Source organism: Marmota flaviventris, chromosome X (assembly GCF_047511675.1).
Source record: "Marmota flaviventris isolate mMarFla1 chromosome X, mMarFla1.hap1, whole genome shotgun sequence".
NCBI lineage: Eukaryota > Metazoa > Chordata > Mammalia > Rodentia > Sciuridae > Marmota > Marmota flaviventris.
Window position 1 is genome coordinate 99178060 of NC_092518.1, and position 20823 is coordinate 99198882.

The window sequence follows — 20823 nt, forward strand, 5'->3', positions numbered from 1 at the left end:
AGGGAAAACAAACAAGAGAGAGAAATGAATTACAGTAGATGGGGTAGAAAGAGAAGATGGGAGGGGAGGGGAATGGAGGGGGGATAGTAGAGGATAGGACAGGCAGCAGAATACAACATACACTAGTATGGCAGTATGTAAAAAAGTGGAAGTGTAACTGATGTGATTCTGCAATCTGTATACGGGGTAAAAATGGGAGTTCATAACCCACTTGAATCAAATGTATGAAATATGATATGTCAAGAGCACTGTAATGTTTTGAACAATTAATAATAAAAATAAAAAAATTAAAAATTAAAAAAAAGAAATACTTGTAGAATAGAACTGAATTAAATGTCACCAATGTTCCTCACCAAATGCAAGGCTTTTTTCATTTTAAAACTTTTTTAAATACTCAAATTTTTTAACCCTCTGCACCTTAAAATTATTATAAATAATTATAATAATTAATAAAAATTATTAAAATTGTTAAAATTATTCTCCTGTGTTTTCAGAGACAGCACAGAGTATAACTTTTCTTTCTACTTTTGGAGAATTTCTAATTAATTTTTTTTCTGATCCCTTTCCTGTCCCTTAACTTTGGACTTTCCCTGAAAATGCCCTTCATCATTCTTCTGTGTTTTCTTATCAATGTCTAGAATATGATAGATATTCAAAAATATTTGGCTCCATCCTACTTCCATTCTCCAGAAATTTTATGTAACTTTGTGGCTTTAAGTATCCCAGATCCAAGTTTTGATTTGCACAAAGCAAATAAAATTTTCCCTGAAACCTCTATTGTGGTTTGGATCTGGAGCATCCTCTGAAAAGTTCATGTGTTAAAAGCATGTTCCCTAATGCAGTAATGGTCAGAGGTGGGGCTTTTAGGTGATGATTGGATCATAAGAGGTCTGACCTCATCAGTGGACTAATCCATCAATAGCTGAATGGATCACTGGGAGGTGGAACCTACTCAGAAGAAGTAGATCATGAGGTCATGCTCAGGAAGGGATTTTCCTTTTCCCTGGCCCTGCCTTTCTCTCTCTCTCTGCTCCCAGGCTGCCATGAGCTGAGCAGCTTTTATCCACCAGATCCTTCTGCCATGATGTTTCTGCCTTAAAGTCAGCCAACTATGGAATGAAACCTCTGAAACCATGAGCCAAAATAAATCTTTCCTCCTATAAAGTGTTCATGTTAGGCATTTTGGTCACAGTGACAAAAAAAAAAAAAAAAAAAAAAAAAAACATCTCTAACACAACCTCAAATGATTTATAACTAAAGTCATGAAACTCAACCATCCATTTGGTTCATTCTTCTGACATAACTTCTCTATTTGCCAAATTTTGACCAATAATGGATATGAGAAAATTAATTTATTCTCCTCTCAAGAACTTATACTGCCTACAAATCAGCCATCTAGATTAAGTTCAAACTCCTTTTTCTGACTTTTTATTTCCCTGTGGTCCTAACCAACATTTCCAGCTTTATCACAAGCCTATACTATTCTTCCTACTATCCTAACTTGCAGAATTTATTGCTTTTTCCAAAACACACCTCACTTCATTCCATCACCCCTGTTGGTTCTTCAAACTTGAGAAAACCCACTCCCCTAACAGTGCTAAAGGAGTAATATTTTTAATATATAACTAAAATGACACTTCTATTATGCAGCTACAATTAATACTCATTCTGAGCCTCTTCTTTACCTCATTTGTACTTTGTAGTTAAAATACTCATCACTTTCTTCCTGGTCTTGTAGTGATGCTCATGTCTATACTGTAAACTCCATGAGGTCAAGGACTCTCACTTGTTCACCCTTCCAACCTCCAAAGTATCCAATTCAGTATCTGGAATGCACATATTAGGCATTTGGCAATTATTCCATGATTGACTTGGCCACATCTGCAAGCTCCTTACCCACTCTCTTTCCTATATCTGCACTCTTGGTTTCTACTAATGTAATAGTCAGGCAGGCAACTTGCTTTGAATGAAATCCAGGTGGACACACCCAACTCTGATGAGATTCTCCCAGCTTCAGTAGAAGCAGTTTCTGGATGTCTGCCTAACTTCCACAACCCACTATAATTTGCCCTGTCTGACATATAAAGCCTTGCTCTACATTATGCTAGCATTTTCAGTTCAGCCTTTGTTCATGCTGTTGACCACACCAGAAATGTTCTCCCCTTATTCTGATCAAATCCCCCCCAAATTTAGATCCAGATTAAATCTTACTTTATCCATGATGTCATCTTTATTTGAGCCCACGTTTATCTCTCCTATGGCTAAATTCCTTTGCCAGAGATAGTGTAATATATTATGATATTCTCAAATTCTTCCATGCTTTTCTCAGTAAGAGGATTGACTCTTTGAAGTAAGGATCATGTGTAAATCTACTTCGATAGAGATAGTGTAATATATTATGATATTCTCAAATTCTTCCATGCTTTTCTCAGTGAGAGGATTGACTTTTTGAAGCAAGGATCATGTGTAAATCTACTTTGATATAGTACTGCTGATTATTAGAATGATAAGTCAACAAAGAGATTTTCTTCCTTATCACTAAATTCTCATAAGTGGGAAAAAAATCCCCATATCCTACTTTGCCTATAAAAGAACTATATAACCAGGTCTGGGAGAAAAACTAAGGATTGGCCAATACTACTCAAAATGAGAAATTTTAAAAATAAATGTTTTTTTAAACAACTAAATTCATGTCTATGCAGATAATCTAGATGGCTGTTTTGCAGTAGGTTAAGGCAGTTAGGAGAGTGAATTTTATTTTTATTTTTATTTATTTAGAGAGAGGGAGAGAATTTTTTAAATATTTATTTTTAGTTTTCAGTGGACACAACATCTTTATTTTATTTGTATGTGGTGCTGAGGATCGAACCAGTGCCACACACATGCCAGGTGAGCGCGCTACCGCTTGAGCCACATCCCCAGCCCGGGACAGTGAATTTTAAATCATTGATTTGGTTAGTGGTTATGAAACATGGTTATACAAGGACCTGATAAATCAAATTCATTATTATGGGCTTTTTTAATTATAGGAAAAATAAAGCCTACATTCCTGATCGTTCTGGGACTGAAACCAATGTGATTAATATCTGTACTCATTTTTCATAGATTTAGTCCATTCAAGCATTTAAAAGACTATTTATAAGGTTGAATATCTAGGCATGGTTTGACTCAGAGAGTTTGGCCTAAGCATCATACATGACACAAGGAAGAATTGAAGGGCAGAGTTGAACAGAAGACACAGTGTAGCTTAGGCTTTGTAGGAACTGCACACTGTATTTTCAGGAGGTGCAGGAAGAGAGAAAAACATAACAGCATTTCTCCTCTTCTCTTATTTCTTTATTTTTAGCTTCATTTCTTGTTCTAAGAAATCAGTTTCCTCTTAAGCATCTTTACATTTTTCTAGCACAATGAACCACATTTTAATTTTCCAACCATTACTTTCAACTCATATAATTAACTATGCTACTGACCATATCAGAAGGCAGATGATATCAGACATTATATAGAGGTCTGGTTTGCTTCTTATAGTCACTCATTTCTATATTTCTTATATTAATGAGGGTAAAACATTGCATTCTTTCTTTGGGCTCTGTTTTGTGTTCTCTAGCTGTCCACTACAGAATGTTAACTATTCTATGATTGAAGTTCTCCTGGAAACCTTTAAACTTCACCAGTCACTAGCCAATGGTTTAGTGGGTCACTCCAGCCATCATTTTTTTACCATCCACCAATATCTACTTCCAAGGGTATTTGACTAGAAATATCTCCTCAACTTAATAATAATAAAAAAAAAACACATAGAAACAATGCCACACAGAAACATAAGTTCATTAATGTTCAAAACGGTATTATCTATAATAGTAAAAAAAAAAAACCCAAATGTCTACCATGTGATAAAAGGATAAACATAAAGTGGTATATCTGAAGCAAGAACAAATGACAGGCAGTTAGTGTAAATTGTGGAATGGGTCATATCGGAAGATGGAAGCTGATTTGGATCTGGGAAGGTGGAGACTGCCTCTAGGGGCCAGAGTCCTGGGCTGCTGCAACCTGTTCTCAAGGTGACTTGCCTCCAGGGGATTGTTCCTCCCTTCAAGGGGCTATTAATGAATGCCTTGGGTGCTGCTCCCTTACTGCGGGACCCCTGGGAGGCTTCCTTCTGGCCCTTGGATCACTCCACCTTGGCTCACCTTTTGGTCATGAGTCACTTTGGTCACGGTGGTCACGTACTCGGGATGGGGGTGGAAAAGGCCATGAGAACAAAGAAATTCTAAAATGTATAAAAGGGGCAGGACACCCGCACTTCCTTGGATACCAGTTCTAGATCCTTCTCTGTGCAGAAGTTTGTCTCTGTTCTATCCTTTAAATAAAACTTCCTATGCTTGCTTTGGTGTTTCTGGACCCTGATTGATTTTCATCCCGGATATCATTCCCACAATGGAAAATTATTTGTCAGTAAAAAAGAATGAAATACTGATACATCTACCAAAACGGATGGTACTTGAAATACTATGTTAAGTGAAAGAAGCCAGATTTAAAAATGCCACATATTGTATGATTTCACTTATTGCAAATGTACAGAATAGGAAAATCTATAGGGACAGAAAGCAGATTAGTTTGCCAGGGTCTGTATGTATGTCTTCAAAGACTATTAAAAGGTGTGGGTATTCTTTTTGGAGTGATTAAAAATATTTAAAACTAGATTGTGATGATGATTGCACAATTGTGAATATACTTTAATACTTGGAATTATATGTTTTAGATGGGTGAATTTGTCTGGTAAGTGAATTATATTGCAATAAAGAAAAAAAACCTTAGAAACATCCTTTTGAGGACAGAGCAGGCTTCCAATTTCAAATACTAGTTCTGCATCAGAATCGCCAGGGTATGGACCAGGAATCTGTTATGGACCATAACAAATCCTTGGGTGATTATTATGCACAACTACAGTTTAAGTAAGACTGAATTAGAACAAACAAACCTTTCACTGTCTTCATATAAATGAAAATGTCTCCACTTAAGGAGAGAGGTGGAAATTACACCTCAAGTGAATTACACTCAGGTTCATTATTGTTGTTTGGGTATTTAAGTTTCAAATGCATCATTCTTTGTGTAGCTACTTAAAATTTTCAGATCAAGTTTCTTTTATTCCTTTGGGAGGAATATAGAAAACACTGAACCTACTAATCCTTTGTTCCCTACAAATTCAAATTACAGAATTGTTATTGCTATCACTTCTGAAGGCATTGATAGAAAACTAGTTCAGTTTTTTCTTCCTTCCACAGCTAAGGGGGAAAGACTAAAATCCAGCCCTGTAAAGTAAGAAATATGAGTGAAGTTACAACTTACAATTGTTTGCCTCTTTAAATTGTATATCAGGATGGATATTAAGTTGATTCCCCCAAAGACAAGGAATGATAACTGTGTGGCACACTCTAGCTCTACAAGCAAAAATCTCTTTATCATATGTAAGGGTCCAGCGAAGCGTCGGAGGAAGAGACCACCAAGAGACTGACTCATGCAATTGCAGAAGGGGATTTATTTATTGGGGATCCATTCCAGCGTGCTGGGGCTCCATGCTCACTCAAGAAGGGAGAGCAGCCCAGAGCCCCGAGCAGGAGCTGAGCACTGCTTAAGTACACTTTTTGGGGAGGGCAGGGACTTTACATACATCACAGTCTCCTTTAACAAATCATCATACACCGCGGGAAAATCAAACAACAACTCCCAAACGTGATTAGTTCATTCATTGGCGGGAACAGGTAGGGCAGGAGTGATAGGTCAGTTCTAAGGGGGGAGGTACATTCAAACTGATTGGTTTAGGCCCTGCGATGTCTACGTGCAAAGTCACACAGAGTCCTAGGTTATTATACAACCAGGCAGTCAGGGGAAATATTTACTGGGCGGTTCCAAGTATTGTCTTAACAGCTACAGGAATTTCAGGTTTTACATGTAGCATAGGAACTTAACAATACCTGGTCCTTTACATTTTAACTCAGGCTTGCAGCTTAGAAACTTTACAATGCCCGGTCTTTTACACTTTAACTTCAATTTCTTTTACCCTTACACATACATCACTTCAGATATTAAAGCTCTCTTTATTTCCCCACCCAAAATGTACAAGAACAAAAAGTTACTTCTCTATAATATTTAAAGTACTGAACCAATCAGTAGTACTGGGACTTATTGAATGAATTGTTTGAATATCATTATGGAAAAATGTTTTTCTAGGCAGTAATCCAGCTGATCTCGGCAATTTTGTTGTCAGAAATAACTGAACAAATTAGATTGGCATTGGATGGGTGACTAGACAATGGGCTAATCTTGATAATCATACAGTACCGATTTAGGGAATTGCTGGGTAAATATAGCATGAGTTTATAAATTCCACATAGATTTCACATTGATGGAGTTCTGTGCTGTGAGCTATCTAATTATTCATATGATAAAAATGTTAGGTTACTTCTTCATCATAATTTCCTTTCCAGTAGAAAATGACATCTGCAGAGCATATTTTAGTCAGTTTTATTCTGATATAAGAACTCTGTATTTTCTTATTTCAAAATTTAAACATGTGAAATTTGTACAGGATTTAATTTATTGTTATTACCTATAATCTGATTTTCAATTCAATGTCATATTGAATATTCATTGACCATGCCCTGTGGTGCCAAGGTTTACACTAAATAGATATCATGAGGTTGGGTGAATAAGATGTAACTCCTGGCCTTGAGGAGATCAGCAGAGGAACTATGCAGCTTTCCTTATTTATAAACTGTATCTGTGATAATGGATTGTGGTTCTATGTAGTAAAAAAGAAAATACCTGGAATGAAATAACAGGCTAAGTATTTGAACTTGGCAAAAATGAAAATCTAAAAATCTTATCTTTTCATAAAAGTCACAATGACATATAGACTCTGATAATAGCATTAAATTCTAAATGTTAACGTTGAATCTTGGCTAAACTATACCCTGTTATTTTAGTAGGTTGGACACACAGCTTGGGACATATGCCGTTACTCTTATTCTGCTCATTTCCCACATTTTCATGAGTTTAAATTTTTCATCTTAGCCTTTGTTCTTACAGTGCTTGATGTTTAATCATTGAAGGATGAAAAAAGGAAAACACCAGAAAATGTTAAAAATCCTCATAATGTTCATATTTTCGTAATTCACAAAGTGTCAGCTGAAAATAAGATTGGTTGTGATTTTTCATTTCCTTGAGGCTATTATTGGAAACAACTTTTATAGATCATGCTACTCTTTGCTTTATGAATGGAATTTTGGCTGTGGTAGATTAGTACTGACTATCCTTCCCAGTAAGTCTAGCAGGCTGCAGACTAAAGTATCTCACCAGCACCCTTCCTTCCCTTCCCACATCACAGAAATTTTTAGAACCTGATATTGGATGTAAGTGAATTTATAATTGCTCTCATGTGCATCATAAAACATGGTCTACTAGAAGCTCCTTTTCAGCTCTCCCTTGCTAGTAATAAAGGAGGAAAATGATAAGGTTTCCTAAGCCTGCTTAGAAGCTCAATGTCAGAAAACTGTCATGGGAGTTGGTACTGAATAGGAAAAAAATCACATTTGAGAGTACCACAAGTGTAATTTGAAGTTGGTCTTAATTAAGATGGTTAATGGAAATGAAATAATTTTTTTCTTTAAAACTACATGAGGCCAGGCATGGTGGTGCACACCTGGAATCCCAGCAGCTCAGGAGATGAAGGCAGAAGGATTGCAAGTTCAAGGCCAGACTCAGCAATTAAAGAAGGCCCTAAGCAACTTAGTGAGACCCTATCTCAATATAAAAAAATACAAAAAGGACTGGAGATGTGGCTCAGTGGTCAAATACCCCTGAATGCAATCTCTAGTACAAAAAAATCTACATGTAAAAGATAATTAAAGAAAATATGTCACAACATTTGTCATTTTAAAGCCTAAAGTAAATCTCACACAATGAGTCTAGCTTCTTCCAAAATTTCTCAGAATAAGGCAACCAAATTCTTGAAAACCAAAATTCTGTTTCCAGTTACTTCATTTCCTTTATTAAAAATATTTTAATTTTAGAGGAGTTTTAAGTTCCGAAAAAAAAGTACAGAGAGATCCCATATACTTCTGCTTCCCACCCCAGCCTTGCACAGCCTCCACATTATCAACATCCTGCACTAGTGTAGCATATTTGTCAGAACTGACCAACCTACAATGACATGTCATTATCACCCAGAGTTTGTAGTATACATTAGGGTTCACTTGTGGTGCTGTGCATTCTATAGATTTTGGCAAACATATAATGACATGCATCCACTATTAGAGTATTGTACATGGAAATTTTACTATCCTTAAATTCCTCTGTGTCCTGCCTGTTCACCTCCCCTCATCTACATTTTAAGAGACAAAGTGTTCCGTCTCTATTATCTCCCTAATCCAGCAATTCTCAATCTTGGCCTCTTGATGTTTTGGACAGAATTTTTTTTTTTTTTTTGATATTTTTCTTAGTTGTAGTGTAAGGGACCGGCGAACAACGGAGGAAGAGACCACCAAGAGACCGACTCATGCAACCGCAAAAGGGGGTTTATTGAGGATCCAGCATGCTGGGGCTCCGTGCTCACTCAAGAAGGGAGAGCGGCCAAGAGCCCCGAGCAGGGGTTAAACAGTGCTTAAGTACACTTCTTGGGGAGGGCGGGGGCTTTGCATACATCAGAGCAAATCATCATGAGGCACAGGAAAATCGAACAACAACTCTCGAACATGATTAGTACATTCATTGGCGGGAACAGGTCGGGCGGGGGTGATAGGTTAGTCCTAAAGCGGGGTACACATTTAAACTGATTAGTTTGGGCCCTGAATGCCTACGTGCCAAACTGCACAGGGCCCAGGTTATTTAACAACTAAATGGTCAGGGGGAATATCTACCGGGCAGTCCCATGAATTGTCCTAACAGCTACAGGAATTTCAGGTTTTGAGTGTAGCATAGGAACTTAACAATACCTGGTCTTTTACATTTTAACTCAGGCTTTGCAGCTTAGAAGCTTTACAATGCCTGGTCTTTAACTTCAGTTTCTTTTATCCTTTCAGTAGTTGAACACAATACTTTTATTTTATTTATTTATTTTTATGTGGTGCTGAGGATTGAACCCAGAACCTCGCACGTGCTAGGTGAGTGCTCTACTGCTGAGCCACAACCCCAGCCCCAGAATGAAGGTCTATCCTATGCATTTTAGGATATTTAGCAGCATCCCTGGCCCCTACTCAGCAGATGCCAGAAGCACTGCTGTTTTCAGTTGTAACACCCAAAACTATCATCAGACATTGCCAATTAATGCCCCCTAGGAGCAGGTAGCAAAATTATCACTGCTAAGAAACATTGGCCTAATCTTGTTGAGGGCCACAGCCGAGTCGGGATGAAACATGGCATTTTTGCCAGAAGTAGTGGTTGAGAGGTGACGCCAGCGAGCCATTAAGATGATGACTTTTGAGTTCTTGCGGAGTTCCCGATGAGTTCCGGTTGAGCTCTCGCGGGGATTCCTGAAGAGTTCACGTTGGTTGGAAGTTCCGGTGGTAGGAGTTCTAGTTGGTGTGTGGTGTGTTCCTGAAGGAGCCGTGTGGGTGGCGTTCGGGAGAGTTCCCGGGGAGCGTGTGTGGAGTGTGCTGGTGGAGTTCAGAAATAAAGTTTGTTCCTGCTTGAGTGGCTTGTGATTTGTGCCCAGCCAGACTGCGGCATAATCTAAAGTATACTCTACTTCCAAAATAATACCTATATTATTCTACTATGACTTGTACAGGTAGTCATTAAATGCTAGGCAACAAATATCTGTAGTGCCTACTATGTTGTAGGCACTATACACTTATGCTATACTAACCAGACAAGTGCTATCAAGTTCTTCATATATTAAGAAGTGACAAAGTTGCTGGTCATGGTGGTACATGCCTATAATCCCAGTGACTCAAAAGCCTGAGGAAGGAGCATCACAAGTTTGAGGCCAGCCTTGGCAACTTAGTGAGACCCTGTGTCAAAATAAAAATTAAAAAGCTCAGTGGTAAAATACCCCTGAGTTCAGTCCCCAGTACCCCCTCCACACCCTCAAAAAAAAAGTGACAGAGCAGGGCGTGGGCTGTTACAAACAAATGTAAAAAAAGATGTGTGATAGCTACACAGAACATTATGGCATGATTGACCAAATCAATTCAACCATCTTCATGATCTAGTGACCATTCACAGGAGAATGGACTCAGAGGAAAAATGCATTGATCTTTATGATTGCTTAACTGGTTGGACTTGCTATACTGTGGTCTGCTTCAGCAGTCACACACAAGATATGGACAGTGGCCCTACAGGGAAATGGTTCTGAATAATTAACAGGGGAGATGGACTCCATTCAAATCCCCACCTCCATCCCACCTCCACCACCACTTTCCTGTGATAGCAAGGGACTTTTCACTGATTGCCTTGGGAAATTGCCATCAGTGCCTCAGTTTTATTTTCATATAGCTTCTATAAATAGAGGAGGGACTGGTGAAAAGCTGGAATCCTTTCCCATTGGTCAGTATCTGTGCTGTTCTGGTCGTTAAATTGGAATGTAACTGAACAAGTAAAATTTGAGATTTTATTTGGAGATTTTCCTTGTGAAAGATTTAAGCATTAAACTAATCACAGAGTCTGTGAGACAACAGAAATGACACAGGCACGTGCAGTGGTAGGCCATGGGATTTCTTGGCAAAACTAATCCTATTTGCATATGGCCTCAGATTATGGGTTTCTGCTTCCTCTTTGTCCTTTCCCTTTTTATGGACAGATTTACCATAGTCATTTTTATTTTCTCTCATTTTTGCTTTATTGGCTTTTTTTATAATGGACCAAAAGTAAATAAATTCATAATTGGCTCATTGAAGACATTTTACTATATTTAATTTTTTATTTTCAATTTATCTCTTAGAGTATGTGAAGCTACTTAATTCCTCAGCTGTTAGAGTCAGTCAAAATGTATATTCCCCCTTACAGACCTCCAAATTGGTCTTCTCCTCAGTAAATCCTAAGATTTTTTCTAGCTCTAATTGTTCATAATCAATTGGCTATTATAATCAATATGTACTCAGCCGTAATGCATGCTGGAACCTCAGCAGATAGAAGAGGAAAGGGGTAGGAAAAAATTTCACAAAAGGCCAGACTGAAATCTCATGGACTAACTTGGTTGTAGCAATATACCCTCAAGAATATGTTTGGCATGTCCAATCAGAGTTCAAAAGATAAGGCACACTTAACTGGGCACAGTGGCAGACACCTGTAATCCCAGTAACTCTGGAGGGTGAGGCAGGAGGATTGCAAGTTTGAGGCTAGCCTCAGCAATTTATTGAGACCCTGTCTCAATATAAATAAAATAAAAATGAACAAGGGCTAGGGATGTAGTGCAGTGGTAGACTGTCCCGGATTCAATCGCCCATACTAAAAAAAAAAAAAAGAAAAAAGAAAAGAAATGCAGTTGGGCTTTATTAAAGGGATAATCAGGTCCTAGACATGGGGTAATGGAAACCAGTAGGACTAAATATTTGAGGGCAAGACCTGGTACTGAGTGGTCTGTTTGTGTTAGAGCATGATACCAGCTAAAAGAGGAAACTATGTAGAGCAATATCCAGCTCCCAGAAGCATTGAGAGGGGAAAGCATTTCTTAGAGAATCAGGATCCTGACCAATAAGACTGGAAGTCAGATAAGGCCTAGCCTCAATGTAGAAATTATAACTGTAATCAGAAAGGCAAGGTAAAATGCCAATCATAAACCATAGCCCAACATTGGCAATTCAGAGAAAAGAAGGCAGTTTAGTGAGCACACATCAGACATAGAGGACCTCAGACAATAGTTATACTCTCAGAAGGGAATGCCTAATATTCTCCTGGTTTTAGGCAGAATTTGGCTTGCTAGAGGTAGGTGGCAGAGTACTTGTAGCTTCTATCAGAGAGGGCTAGGGAAAGCCACTTACACAATTTCATCCAATTCCTCTACCAGTACTTACAGAAATATCCAGTTCATTGATTGCTGGCTTCTCTCAGCTATGGTATTTATTTCTACCAGAGTTGTAAGTAACTCTTAAAGAATTAAATGTGCTCAAGCCTTAAATATTGAGCTATGAGATTTCTGTTTATTGGTAGACTTTATACACTAAAGCAGAGTTGGCAACCTTTTTCTATAAAGGTCCAGATAGCAAATATTTGAAGTTTTGCAGGCCATGTGGTATCTGTCATAAGTACTCAACTCTGCCACTCTAGCATGAAAGCAGCCACAGTCAATATGTAAACAAGTCAGTATGGCTCTGATCCAACAAGACTTTATCAACCCTGAAGTTTGAATTTCATAAAATTTCCATGTGTAATGAAATATTCTTCTTCTTTTGTTTTTTTCAAGGATTTAAACATGTAAAAATCATTCTTAGCTCATGAGCCATACAAAAACAGGCAGCAGGCAATAGTTTGCAAATCCTGTACTAAACCTAAACAAATGATGATTTATTTAGTGAGCAATGATCTGCCTAATTCTGCCTAGTAGACCTCCAACAACACAATCAGGGCCACATAATCCTACTGGTAGGATTAGCCCTACTCTAAGCTCTGGTAAAAATCAAACCATACACCACGAGAATATAAGAAACTCTACCTAGTATCTATTTTCCATAAAAATCAATCTGTTTGCCAGTTTTGCTCTATTTCTGCACTTCATTCTGGTAATAGCAATCTGATGTGGCTGTTATTGATAAAGCCACTTGGGTTGCACTCCAGTTTCTACAAAAATTCTTATATGTTCAAAGTTTCTGCTTGGCATCAAGTTCTTACAGAACTAGAGTCTTGCCAAGACTCCCAGTCCAAATACTTCTGGAGACAGAAGTGTTACATGTTAGCCTTATGCCTACAGCTGGGTTCCTGTAACTTTTTACCTGATCTTCCTGACCTTGACTCTCTACCTTCCTGATCATCCTCCTATGGTAAGTTGAGCTATAGGCCGTACTAACCTGGCCATTCTCACGAAGCCTGATTGAGGAAGTTAATATCATATGAACAGAAAGCCACAGAGGAAAATACTAAACATCCAAAGACTGTATGAATAATTTTGATTTATTTTTATTTTTTGTGGTGCTGGAGATAGGACCTAGGGCCTCACACTTGGTAGGAAACTGCTCTGCCACTCAGCTAAACCTTCAGACTTAAAACAGCTTTTATTATAAACAGAAACCAAGATGTCTTGATTTTTTAAAATATTTTTTAGTGTTGATGGACCTTTATTTTATTCGTTTATTTACATGTGGTGCTTAGAATTGATCCCAATGCCTCACACATGTGAGGCAAGCAGTCTACCACTGAGCCACAACCCCAGCCCCAGTTGATATTTTTTTTATCTCATCCTATCCTTAAAGAAGTGTTGGAACTGAATTTCTTCTTGTAAGAGTAACTGCTTGACACTGAAGTAAAAATCACACACAATAAAACTCTTAGTATCTGTATCAAAATACCCTAAAAACTAGTTTGGGCTTTACAAATCCTGTTAAATCTCTGGATTCATGATTTTGCTTCATTCCTAATTAATCAAGATTTTCCCAGATTTTTATGGAATATATGAAGTGATTTAGTCACATGGCTTTAGTATTTTTTTTTTGTAATTCTTTTTCTCTTGAACTGAATTCTACCCTATGATACATAGTCATTCCCATTTGCCAATGTATTAATTACCATTGCAAGTTGAAATGATACATGATAGCCGGGCATGCTGGTGCACACCTATAATCCCAGCTACTCTGGGTGAGGCAGAAACATCTCAAGTTCAGGGCCAGCCTTAGCAATTTGTGGGAAGCCATTCTCACAGGTGATTGGGCACCTCCCTGATTGAGTGTGAGGTGTTCTGGCTAAACTGTGTTGGAACTAATCCCCACCCTTTCTAGGTGCAGAGCCCATCGTGTGGGGGTGTGACTGACCATTGACCCTGAGACCAATCACTGACCATGACCTTGGAATGCTGTCCCCCTCGACCTTCATTGGATGGAATTTTCCCCTGAATTTCTTGTTCCCCCAATAAAAGGCCACTCTCTGGCATGCCCTGTCTCTCTCTCCTGCTAGTCTGTGTAAACCTCGCTGCCCCACTGGGTGGCTCGAGGCAGGAGCCAGAGGGGAGAGCCGTCTCAGACCTGGTCAAAGAAAAAGGTAAATTGAGTTTTGGGTGTTTATTTTGATCTCACTAGTTAACTTCTATGCTTCAAATCTCTAGTATGAAGCTAGCGTGCTGGTCACGCAGCGGAATTGGTGCCCACGAGGGAGCATTTTAGATTAACTAGATTGAGTGGGAGCGTGCTATAAAGATAAAGGAATTGGTGACAATTTTGGGTCACAAAAGTACCTGGAGGTACTGAAGGGAGACGAGACGTTAAGTTATTTAAAATGGGAAATTCAACTTCTAGTGATAAGGACATGTATTTGACAATTTTAGAAACCATAATTAATCAGAAAGGAAAACAGATAAAAAAGACTCAGTTATTTCAATTCTTAAAGGTTGTAGGTAAATTTTGACCTTGGTTTTGTGACCAAGATTCGCCAAATTTACCTACTTGGGAGAAATTAGGGAAGAAATTACAAAAAAAATTTGCCTTTCTAATGAATTACCTGGAGGCATAGAAAATATTCAAAAAACTTGAACGGCCTTAGAAATATGTCTTTTTGATTACTTGGATCAGAACTCGTGGCCCCCTGAAGATCTATTGAAAGGCATTCAGAGAGCTATTAAGTCTATTCAAATGGAAAATCTGCCTGAGGCTAAGTTAATTTCTTTTCCCTTGAGCCATTTGAAAATGAACACTCTCGGGGCTAAACTGAAAGTTAGGAATGTAAGCTTGCCTAAAACACATCAGGATAGCCTAGAGGAAGATTGTAGAAGTCAGGGTCATAGAGAGGAAACATTCGCAGTCATAGAGAGTCCTCCGTAAGAGAGACAATCCTCCGGGAGAAGAAAATCCGGAAGAAATTCCTAGAGAGGTACAGAGCCCTTCTCCACCACATGGCTTAGGAGCCCAATTTCAAAATGGCGATGGCAGAGATTCTTCCCAAGAGTCGCAGTCTGAGGAAGAGGAATCAGACATTGAAATTCAGGACTAACTGGGAAATTTTAACAGACTGCATTTAACACCACCTGCCCAGGCTATTAGAATTCGGCCATTATCTGCTAAAAGGACAAAATTTAACAGGTACTCTGAATTAACAATGACTTTTCTTACCCTGTTCCAGCGAGGCATTAAGAAAACGCAGGAGGCGGGAGAGGACATTAGTGGTTTTCATCTTTTCACAGTTTTTGAGCAGTTTAATGACCAGGACCAAAGGGTTCGAATTCATGCTATAATTCCATTTAAGACTATTAAAGAATTAAAGAGTGCTTGTGAGACTTATGGTCCAAATTCACCTTTTGTACAAAATTTGATTGATACCATATCCTCACAACCAGTTCCACCGAGTGATTGGGTTTCATTAGCCAGATCTTATTTGAGTGGCGGAAACTTTTTGCTTTGGCGGTCTTACTAGGCTGATTTTTGTGCTGAACAAGCAGAAAAGAATAGAAGACAGAATTTGCAGACCCCAATAGAAATGTTTTTAGGAATGGGTGAATTTGCTGATTTGGAAAGACAATTAAATTATGAATTTGCAGTGTATGATCAGTTAACTGACTGTGCTAAACATGCCTGGAAACAAATAATTTCCAAGGACTAGTCCAATTTAGTTCTTACCAGAGTCAAACAAGGTGCCAATGAGCCGTATTCGGATTTTGTAGCTTGGTTGTACCAGACAGCAAATCAGTCTATTGGAGACCCAGGAGCTTGTGAGTTTATTGTTAAGCAATTGGCATTTGAAAATGCAATATTGTCAGGATGTTCTCAGACCCCATCGGAAAAAAGGAACAGTTTCTGAGTTTATCCGCTTGTGTTCTGAGATTGATCCCACCCATTTGCAGACAGTAACATTAACCACGGCCCTGAAGCAAACTTTACAACCGCAGGTATTGGTACAAAAACCCCATGGGAGATGTTATCTCTGTGGTAAGGACAGCCATTTTGCGCGGAAATGTCATACTCATAATTTTAAGTTTAAGGCTCCTTTTGCTGTTGATAATACATATTGCAGGACTCAACCCCACATGGTGGATCAAGATGGCGTTGATCAGCCCGCCTTCTTGTCCTCATTTCTGCCTGGCCGGAACACAAACTTCCAGTCGGCCCTCCCCCAGGGCCGAAAATGAGGAAGTAGATGATGGTCGCGCAAATTGACGTCATCGTGCAGACCATAAGGGCCGCCATTTTTTATTTTACCAGAGCAGAACAGACTGTTTCCTTACAAACCCTTAATGATTTTCAAAAACTATTAGAAGATATTAATTGGCTGAGGCCATCCTTAAAACTAACCACTTCTGAATTAAGTCCTTTATTTCAGATATTACAAGGAAATCCTTCTCCAACCTCTCCATGTCAGCTGACCATAGAGGCTAGAGCAGCTTTAAAAAGGGTTGAAAATGCAATTAAAAATGCACAACTTACTAGAGTTGATCCTAAAGAAATAATGCATTTATTAATATTTCCAACTGAGCATACCCCAACAGGAGCCATATGGCAAAGATTGGGAGTTATTGAATGGATTTATTTAGGCCACTCCCCTCAAAAACATTGATTTATTTTCATGACTCTATTGCTCAATTAGTCATTAAAGATAGAACAAGGATTTTACAATTAATTGGATCTGAGCCTGATATCATAATTATTCCATTTTCTGTTCAACAGAATAATTGGCTTTTTCAAACTTCTAGCTTATGGCAAATAGCTTTTGCTGATTTTCCTGGCCAGATAGATAGTCGTTACCCTCATGATAAAATTATTCAATTTTTGCATCATTAACATCACTTATTTTTCCAAAGATTGTGTGTGCACACCCTATAGATAAAGCTCTATCAGTGTTCACTGATGGTTCAAGCTCAGGTAAAGCAGGTTTTTATAGTCGTGTTCACACAGAGGTAATGCAAACTTCATATACTTCTGCCCAGAGAACAGAGCTTCAAGCTCTGATTTATGTCTTAAATTACTTTGCAAATGAGCCTATTAATATTTATTCTGACAGCTTATATGCAGTCAGAGTTACCAAAAATATTGAAACTTCGGTTATTGGGTATACTTCATCACAAGAGTTATTTGAATTATTTCATAATTTACAAAAGGCAGTGCAAATGTGAAAATACCCATGTTTCATAGGACACATACAGTTTCACACTAATCTTCCAGGACCTTTAGCTTCAGGTAATGACAAGATTGATAAATTAGTAGCTGTTTGTCAACAGATGTCTTCATATGACTGTGCACAAGCTTCCTATTCCTTGCATATCAAAATGCTTCTAGCTTACGTAACAAATTTAATATTACCAGAGAACAAGCTCATCAAATTGTAAGTCAATGCCCTAAGTGTGTTATTCACACTCCATCTCCACCATCAGGGGTAAATACCCATGGGTTAAAACCATATCAAATATGGCAAATGGATGTAACTCATATTCCTCAATTTGGTAAGCAATGTTATGTACATGTAATAGTTGATACATATTCAAGATTTATTTTTGCCACAGCACGTACAAAAGAAAATACTCAACATGTAATTTCTCATTGCCTAGCAGCCTTTGCTGTGTTAGGGTGACCTATACAGATCAAAACAGATAATGCACCACCTTATGTAAGCTCTTCTTTTCAACAGTTTTGCCAAGAGTTTCAAATTAATCATAAAACAGGAATTCCTTATAACCCCCAAAATCAAGCCATTGTGGAACAAGCTCATTTATCTATTAAGCTTCAATTACAAAAATTAAAGGGGCAAAATAGGTTTATGACTCCCCAAAATAGCCTCAATCATGCTTTGTGTCGTTTTAAATTTTTTAAACTGTGACGTAAAAAGTCACACTACAGCTGAGAGACAAATGTCTCCCACAGTAACAGACCCTTTAGGCAGAGTTTTGTGGAAAGATTTACAGACTGGTCAATGGAAAGGCCCAGACCCAGTGATTATGTGGGGCAAAGGTCATGCTTGTATTTTTCCAGAAGGTGCTTTTCATCCTATCTAGGTGCCTAAACGCGCAATCAGACATGGAAGAGATAGAACCGAGATTCAAGCAACTGAAGATCGACCCGGAGAAGCCCCCATTCAAAAGGAAGAGATATCAAAAAAAGACAAAGAGAAACCAGATTGACTCAGCCAAAAAGCTGATTTCATGGGAAGACGTGAAGAAGCTAACAACACAAGCTTCCCTAATAATTCGACTCCTAGGAAAAAACAGGACCCCAGTCTTGATGGTATCGATAGTAATTGCCCTGCTGGGCTGTCAGGTAAAGGGGAACCAGACAGACATTTACTGAACATATTTCCCAGATCCACCCCTGGTACACCCAGCTGTGTGGACCGGAGAATCTATTCCAGTGTTTACTAATGACTCATTCATGATGAGAGGATTTACAGATACTCATATTACTCCCAATCATGTGACTAGATTTAATTATTCTGGCTACAGTGCCCAATTACCTTTGTGTTGGTCCCACGATAAACATGCCTGCTGTCTGAAAGTATCATTTGAGGAAAAGACAGCGATTGGTAGACCTAGACTGACAAATAATTCTATTTATGGAGACGTAAAACCTTATACTAGATCAGTAATTAAGATGGGACTTTCCCATAACAAGCCAGTAATTTCTGCAAAACCTCCACAGATACCCCACTGTCCAAATAGTTCTACAATTGAGATTGGCACCTTTCCTAGATGGATGGATTGTGTAAATACTTTTCCTGTACAACATAAGGTATCTAAAGATAGTGGGTATATTTTAGACTGGTCTCCAAAAATTGATAAGAGACAATTACGAAAAAATTCTGCTATGACACCTGCAGGATTTGTTAGTAATATTTTGACTTACAGTGAGGATGATATTCAAAAAGATGTTTGGTGCTTAATTGCTGCCTCAGAATTCTTACATTTTACAGACAAGCCTTTACCAAAATTTGTTGGCAAGAACTGTAAGGAGGAATCTTGCTATGGCTTACAAGCCTGTGTCCAATCTCCTTACATTTTAATTATTGGAAATGTAAAAGTTAAATGGATAGATGACAGATACATTGTTACATGTAACAAATGTAACCTAACCAATTATATTACTAGGTATAATGGAAGAAAAGGAGTGCTGATCTTTCATTAGCCCTCTTTTATTTTATTACCTGCTAATATTTCAGAGCCATGGTATGCTGATGCTGGTTTACAAGTCTTGCAGCAAATTCATGCCCAGCTAACAAAACCTAAACATGCTATTTGAATTATAGTTGTTGGTGTTTGGGCATTAGTTTCTTTTATTGCATCCAGTGTTTCTGCCTCTCTGACATTGTCTCAAAATAATTCAACATGCAAAATTTCTTAATAATTTAGCTCAAAATACTTTCAAGGCTCTGCGTAATCAAGTAAATATTGATGAAAGGATTGAGACTAAATTAAACGCCTTAGAGGCAACTGTTAAAGACATAGGTAATGAACTTTGAGCCTTAAAGTTTAAAGAAAGGCTTAAATGCCATGCAAATTATAAATATGTGTGTGTTACAGCTGCCAAGTACAATGCTTCTCTCTGGGATTGGAGAAGGTTAAAAACCATTTGTTAAGTATTTGGCAAAATAATAATAATAGCTTGGATCTTTTGGAACTTCATCACCATATCCAAGACATTCAGAATAATAGAGCTGATTTTTCGGATCCTTCTTCTTTGGCTAACCAAATATTGAAGGAGTTAAATGGATTTAACCCTAGAAATATTCTTAAACTTTTCGGCCTGGTACATTATTGGATTGTTCTCTTTGCTGTTAATTCTCTTTTGTGTTGTAATTATAGGATGGCGAGTCTTCGAAACAAGCATGCAGAAACTCAAAAGAGTGAACCACTGCCTGATTTTTAAGAAAAAAAGGAAGGAATATGTGGGAAGCCATTCTCGCACATGATTGGGCACCTCCCTGATTGGGTGTGAGGTGTTCTGGCTAAACTGTGTTGGAACTAATCCCCACCCTTTCTAGGTGCGAGAGCCCATCCGTGTGGGGGTGTGACTGACCATTGACCCTGAGACCAATCACTGACCATGACCTTGGAATGCTGTCCCCCTTGACCTTCATTGGATGGAATTTTCCCCTGAATTTCTTGTTCCCCAATAAAAGGCCACTCTCTGGCATGCCCTGTCTCTCTCTCCTGCTAGTCTGTGTAAACCTCGCTGCCCCACCGGGTGGCTCGAGGCAGGAGCCAGAGGGGAGAGCCGTCTCAGACCTGGTCAAAGAAAAAGGTAAGTTGAGTTTTGGGTGTTTATTTTGATCTCACTAGTTAACTTCTATGCTTCAAATCTCTAGTATGAAGCTAGCGTGCTGGTCGTGCGGTGAAGCAATTTAACAATACCCTGTCTCAAAAGTAAAATAAGAAGGGTTGTGGGTATAGTTCAATGGTACAGCATTTATCTAGCCTGCATTGGACCCTTGGTTCAATTCTCATTACTCCCCTCCCCCCCAAAAAAAAACCCACTATGTAGTTATAATGTAGTTGATACCACATTGAAACATTTTGGCAATATATCACAACCTTTGTAGAGGCAATTAGAAAAAATAATGCAAATGCAATAGGTGGGAAAATGAATAAGAAACTCCCCATTCTGAGTTCATGTATTTTCTGGAATACAATCTGGGATTGGGTATTTCTTTCTCTTTTATTTTCTCTTTAGTACTAGGAATTGAACTCTGCCTCACACATCCACACGA

The 20823-nt window shown here is 38.4% G+C and overlaps 1 protein-coding gene across 1 annotated transcript in view; it reads left to right on the top strand.

Annotated features, from left to right (window-relative positions):
- The window catches only part of Luzp4 (leucine zipper protein 4), a 147328-nt gene extending 127365 nt beyond the window's left edge, over positions 1-19963 (top strand). Inside the window, 3 exon segments of the mRNA XM_071606084.1 lie at positions 17307-17451; positions 18119-18380; positions 19919-19963. Of these exon segments, the coding sequence (XP_071462185.1) occupies positions 17307-17451; positions 18119-18380; positions 19919-19963 (452 nt within the window).
- Positions 19964-20823: the final 860 nt, after the last annotated feature.